The 5769-nt window shown below is 60.1% G+C and overlaps 1 protein-coding gene across 4 annotated transcripts; it reads right to left on the bottom strand.

Annotated features, from left to right (window-relative positions):
• Window positions 1–1090: 1090 nt before the first annotated feature.
• On the bottom strand, window positions 1091–5112 carry ARSA (arylsulfatase A). Of its 4 annotated transcripts, none has more exons than XM_005566854.5 (8): window positions 4499–5112; window positions 4123–4363; window positions 3791–4009; window positions 3549–3718; window positions 3111–3235; window positions 2892–3019; window positions 2533–2635; window positions 1091–2418 (listed from the first exon to the last, which is right to left on the bottom strand). In XM_005566854.5, the coding sequence occupies exons 1-8, from the start codon at window positions 4714–4716 to the stop codon at window positions 2099–2101; spliced, it is 1524 nt and encodes a 507-aa protein (XP_005566911.3). In that variant the 5' UTR covers window positions 4717–5112; the 3' UTR covers window positions 1091–2098. The 4 variants fall into 4 exon arrangements, 2 of the variants coding, with proteins under 2 accessions (XP_005566911.3, XP_073859440.1); XM_074003339.1 differs by having other exon boundaries at window positions 4218–4363; XR_012418511.1 differs by lacking the exon at window positions 3111–3235 and having other exon boundaries at window positions 2892–3105.
• Between the last annotated feature and the right edge of the window lie 657 nt (window positions 5113–5769).

Here is a 5769-nt window from a genome sequence, read left to right as displayed (position 1 = left end):
AAAAAACAAAAACAAATATTGCTTTAGAGCTGGGGGTCTCACTATGTTGCCCAAGCTGGTCTGAATTCCTGGCCTCAGGCGATCCTCTCACCTTAGCCTCCCAAAGCACTGGGATTACAGGAGTGAACCACCGTGCCCAGCCTAACAGATATTTTTTTTTTGAGACAGAGTTTTTCTCTTGTTGCCCAGGCTGGAGTGCAATGGTGTGATCTCAGCTCACCGCAACCACCGCCTCCCAGGTTCAAGTGATTCTCCTGCCTCAGCCTTCTGAGTAGCTGAGATTACAGGGCTGCACCACCACACCTGGCTAATTTTATATTTTTAGTACAGATGGGGTTTCTCCATGTGGGTCAGGCTGGTCTTGAACTCCCGACCTCAGGTGACCTGAAAGGACAAATAAAAGGACACAAAAACACAAAGACATACCCACCCTCCTTGCTCCCTATTGCTACACCCTTTGTTCTGCTTTCTTATCTCTGCATGTACCAGAGGTTTTGAATTTTTGAAAGTTCTGTGGCCGGGCGCGGTGGCTCAAGCCTGTAATCCCAGCACTTTGGGAGGCCGAGACGGGCGGATCACGAGGTCAGGAGATCGAGACCATCCTGGCTAACACAATGAAACCCCGTCTCCACTAAAAATACAAAAAAATTAGCCGGGCGTGGTGGCGGCGCCTGTAGTCCCAGCTACTCGGGAGGCTGAGGCAGGAGAATGGCGGGAACCCGGGAGGCGGAGCTTGCAGTGAGCCGAGATCGCGCCACTGCACTCCAGCCTGGGCAACAGCGTGAGACTCCGTCTCAAAAAAAAAAAAAAAAAAAAAAAAAAAAAAGAAAGTTCTGTAAGTACCTGTTTTTCTTCCTGGGGCTAGGTCACAAGACATGTTTAAGTAAGATAAACTCATGCTGCCATAAACCAGTTGTGCAACCTGACGCAATATAATTAACTGCCTTTGTGCAGAAACTGCTCTTCCGTCTCAAGGGTTGAACTGAGATACCAGAAATGGCGGGAACCAATCATAGTTAGCCAAATCGCCTTGTTCAAACACCAGCCAATCATACATCTGATCTGTATAATGATTCTATGACCACTCTTCTGAGACTATATAACATTGTTTAATGCTCTGTGGGGGAACTCTCTCTCTTGACCCTCTCATTTCGAGAGTGAGTGAGAGTTCCAGGTTCGAACCTGTAATAAAGATCCTTGCTGCTTAGCTTCGACTCTGGACTCTGGTGGTCTTCTTCGGGGAATAAACGGACTGGGCCTAACAGACCCACCCCTCCTCGGCCTCCCAAAGTGCTGGGATTGCAGGCTTGAGCCACTGTGCCCGGCCGACAGATGTTTTTAAGAGATCACCTTGTCTGCTGGGTGGAGAATCTTTCTAGTGGGTCAAAAGGTGAAGGCAGGAGACAGAAGTGTGGGCACAGGTAAAATACAGAGGCCTGGGAGCGTGGAGGGGCCCCAGGAGGGCTGTCTCAGGGGCTGCTGCTGTGCCTTCCTAGGAGCCCGCAGGGGCTCCAGGCCCCTTATCCCCACCTGGAATGTGCAACTCATTACCTGGCTTCAGACAGGTTTCTGATAAGAACCAAGGAGGTCCAGTGCCTGTGCCTCTAAGAATGCTGCTTCTTGGGGAAAATCCTGTCTCTCAGGCACTTTGCATCTTCTGAGTCTTCTGGCCACTGAGCCCTCACACCCTCCCGCCCCGTTCCTGGCACTTAAAGACACGTGGCGCTGCTCCTGTGAACGGATGTGCCTACGTCCTCACGGCTGATGTGTGCCTGCGTACACTGACCCATGCAGATCACCAAGGTGCCAGGGCAGCTTCCAGAGCCAAGACACCAGGATTCAAATCCCAGCCCAACCTCTTTCTGGCTGGGTGGTCTTGGACAAGTCCTGAATCTCTCTGCACCTCAGTTTCCTCATTTGTATCACAGGGGACCGGCACTGGCACACAGCATTGCCACAGGATTGGACGAACCGTCACACCTGCAAGTCTCAACTGGTGTTATTACGTTATCAGGTACAAACTTCCTCCAGACACCTGTGCCTCCCCCACAGGCTCACAGTGATGAGCCCTCACATGGCCAGGCAGGCCGAGGGGCCCTCAGGCATGGGGATCTGGGCAATGGCAGCAGGCTGGGTGCGGGGTACAGCCAGGACGGCAGCAGATCTGCAGGGCGGGGTCCTCGCCCCGGGCCATCTGGCTGGGGCCGAAGGTCACAGCTGCATCTAACTGGGCCTTGAGCAGCTGAAGCTGTTTCAGGGCTTGTAGCACCTCTGGGGTGGTCCCGGCCACACCCCCCAGCAGGTTGTAGTTCTCACCAGGGTCCTCAGAAAGGTCGTAGAGCAGCGGGGGCTCATGAGCAGTCAGAGAGCTGGAGGCGTGGCAGGCAGGGTCTGCAGTGGTGTCGCTGTGGGCAGAGCCTGGGGAGGGGGCCAATGCTGTGCATGGGGCAAGAGCAAAAGGAGGGGCCAGGGATCTGGGGCTCCGGGGAGGGGTCAGCAGGTCAGGTGGAGGGATTCACGGGGAGGGTTTACCCTGGGTGAAGAAGTGAGCCTTGTACTTTCCGCTCCGCACAGCAAAAACCCCACGGACCTCGTCTGGGTCGGACGGGTAGAAGAAGAGAGACTGCCGAGGGCTCTGGGGGCAGAGTCAGGGGTCACGGGGAGGGACAGGCCCCGAGCACTGCACATACCCGGGGCTGCCAGCCCTGGTGTGAGGCCCTGGACGTGCACTGCTTCTAGCCCACCCCAGGAACCTGAGAGGTGGCGCCACTTGGATGCCGCTATATGCAGGAGGCCCTGAGGCACAGACTTTCAGGCACTGCCCACACTCACCCCAGGGGAGGGGCCAGGACAGGGGCCAAGGAGCTGGGATCAGGGGTCACCAGCCCTACCTTGCCTGTGCCCAGCAGCAGGGGGCTGAGGTCAAAGCCATCCAAGGTGACATTGGGCAGTGGGGCCCCAGCCAGGGCTGCCAGGGTGGGCAGCAGGTCCAGGGAGCTGGCCAGCTCATGGGTCACTCCTGGGGGCAAGAGGCTGTGCAGTCACTCAGTTCGCCACCAGGGTTGGAGTGGTGGGGCCAGAGTTCCCAAGGAGAGGGCCTGCAGACTGACCAGGAGCGATGTGACCTGGCCAGAAGGCCAAGGCAGGCTCTCGGACACCGCCCTCGTAGGTGGTTCCCTTTCCACACCGCAGGAGGCCAGAGCAGCCGCCTCGGGACATACGCATGGTCTCAGGTCTGGGACACAGGAAGAGCTCATAAGCCATGGAGCCACGGCCTCTGAGCCACCGAGGGTGACCAGTGGCCCCACACCTCTAAGTCACAAGGCTTGCCTGGAGGTGCCCAGCATGAGCCTGGCATCTTCCAGGCCTACCATGACCAGTTCTCTGTGCACTTGTGTCTCCTAATTACACCTTGGGTCCCTGCAACGTGGCCAGCATCTCCTGACACCCCCTCACCCACTATGTTCTTGGCCAGCAGCTGAACTGCAAGGCCCCCAGGGCCCTGGTCTGTGACAGGGCGGGAGCACCCTGCTGCCCTGCTAGCATACCCATTGTCTGCAGTGAAGATGACCAGCGTCTCTTCAAGCAGCCCCAGGTCCCTTATGGCTGTCATCAGGGTCCCCACGGCTGCATCCAGCTCCATCAGGGAGTCCCCAAATGGCCCGCGGCCTGAACGCTTTGCAAAGTTCTGCCCACTGAACTGAGGGTAGTGGGTGTGCTGGGGGCAAAGACTGGAGTTAGCACTGGGTAGGGGTCACGGGTAGCCAGGGGTGGGGCCAAGATCACTTACGTGAGAGGCGTAGTACAGGAAGAAGGGGCGATCCTGGCGCTGGGCGTCGGCCATGAGGTCACGGGCGAAAGCCACATAGCGCGCCTCTAATCTGGGCAGCCAGGGCGGCTGCGCCTCCACGGACAGGTTGGCCAACAGTGGGATGGGGACCAGGCCCTGGTCACAGCCACCGTCGCAGGGTGTGGCCGGTGGGAAGCAGGTCAGGTTCTGGCAGGGGCCCTGTGGCGGGCAGCTCCAGTGAGGGCTGGGGTGGCAGACAGGGCTGCAGGAACATCAAGGACTGGGGGACTTTGGGAGGTGGGAGGGTGGCTGAGGGCCCTGGTGGCTCCTACCTGGTCATGGGAGTATGGGATGCCTAGAAATCGATGGAAGCCCTGATGGGGGGGCAGGAAGGCCCCCTCAGACCCCACCCCAAGGTGCCACTTGCCGGCCATTCCTGTGAGGTAGCCTCGGGCAGCCAGGACCTCGGCCAGGGTCACCTCCTCCAGGGGCAGGCCCCCCCGGGAGCTGGGCATCAGGACGCCAGGGTACATGCCCATCCGAACTGGGAGCCGGCCGGTCAGGAGGGCGGCCCTGCAGGACAAGTCACAGAGTCCGTGAGGCAGGCAGAAATGTGGCCTTCCCTGGAGAAAGAGACGTTTTTCCCGCCCTCCTGCAATCCATTGGGAGGAAAGCAATGGAGGGGAAGAGGCGCCGCCGCCTCCTTACCGAGACGGTGTGCACAGAGACGCAGGCACGTAGAAGTCTGTGAGCCGCAGCCCCCCTGCTGCCAGCTGGTCCAGGTTGGGGGTGGTAGAGCTGGGGTGCCCATAGCAGCCCAGGTCCCCATAGCCGAGGTCGTCAGCAAAGATCAGCACGATATTGGGCGGGCGGGCAACGGCCAGGCCGGCAGCCAGGGCCAGGAGGAGGGACCGCGGTGCCCCCATGAACACGGGATCGAGGGGTCTGTCCCAAGAGGGAGGGACACTTGGCTCCAGCAGGCTCTTTCCGAGACCACAGCCCCAGGCGCCGCCCTCCCCTGAGACCCCAGACCCAAATGTTCCCCGACCCTGACGGCCGCCTCCTGAAGCTCCAGAGGACCGGGGCCCGACAGGGCCGGGAGACCGTGGGCTGGGACGGAACTCCTCCAGGACCAGGGCGCCTTCAGATTCTCGAGCGGAGATCTGATCCTCTTCGCCTCGCGGTCCGGGCTCAGGGTCGGGGGCATAAGTCACTTGACGCTGACCGGCGGAGTCGGGGCCGGGGGATGGCGCTGGGCGGAGCCCAGGAGGATTCGATCCGGGGCTGCGGGCTCTTCCGCCTCGGCACCGCCCGTAACCTGTGACCCTCGCGAGGCGGGGCCAGGGGCGGGCTAGGGGCGGGGCCAGGGGCGGGCTAGGGGGCGGGGCCCGGGCAGGGGCGGGCCGGGGGGAGCGGCGTTGCTGCGCGTGCTCGCTCCGAGACCGCAGTTTGCACCCTGAGGCTGTTGACTGCGGTGGTGAACCGGGCTCTGGGAGCTTCTTCTGCGCTGTCGGATCCGGTTGAGTCGTCCTGGGCTGCGCGCGGGGCTCGGCGCTGCTTAGTGTCCGGGGCCCTTTCAGTCTGGAGCTTCTGCAGAGGAGGAGCGGCTCGTGCGCCCCCAGACCTCCGGATACTGGGAGACTCGGGCCCTCCTTTAAGAGACCTGAGCACGGAGCGTTATGGGCGCCTGGTGAATGAGCAAATCGCAGGGGAAACCGTGCAGCCCCATGGACTGCGGGCTTTTTCTTCACGACTAGCAAAAGCTTTGACACCCTTTCTCCTGCGTACGTGTGTCTGTGTGCGTGTGAGCTGTGGTGTGGGTGCGGGGGACTGTATGTGTGGGGTGTGTGTGTGTAGTGTTTGAGGTGGTGTGGGGGTGTGTGTGTGTGCTGTTTGAGGGGTGTGTGTTTGAGCTGTGTGTGGTATTTGAGGTCTGTGTGTGTGGTGTTTCAGGTGTGTGTGCATGTGTGTGTGGTTGA

The sequence above is a fragment of the Macaca fascicularis genome, chromosome 10 (genome assembly GCF_037993035.2).
Source record: "Macaca fascicularis isolate 582-1 chromosome 10, T2T-MFA8v1.1".
NCBI classification, from domain to species: Eukaryota; Metazoa; Chordata; class Mammalia; order Primates; family Cercopithecidae; genus Macaca; species Macaca fascicularis.
Note: the sequence above shows the minus strand (reverse complement) of the source record. Positions and strands in the feature narration are given on the sequence as shown.

What these genes read in the sequence shown, in the direction of transcription:
- ARSA (XM_005566854.5), bottom strand. Translation starts at nt 4,716, where the DNA reads ATGGGGGCACCGCGGTCCCTCCTCCTGGCCCTGGCTGCCGGCCTGGCC. An exon ending in TCCTGTACTACGCCTCTCAC is followed by an intron (nt 3,719 to 3,790) that starts GTAAGTGATCTT and finishes CTTTGCCCCCAG; the next exon opens with CACACCCACTACCCTCAGTT. An exon ending in ATCTTCACTGCAGACAATGG is followed by an intron (nt 3,236 to 3,548) that starts GTATGCTAGCAG and finishes CCTGTGTCCCAG; the next exon opens with ACCTGAGACCATGCGTATGT.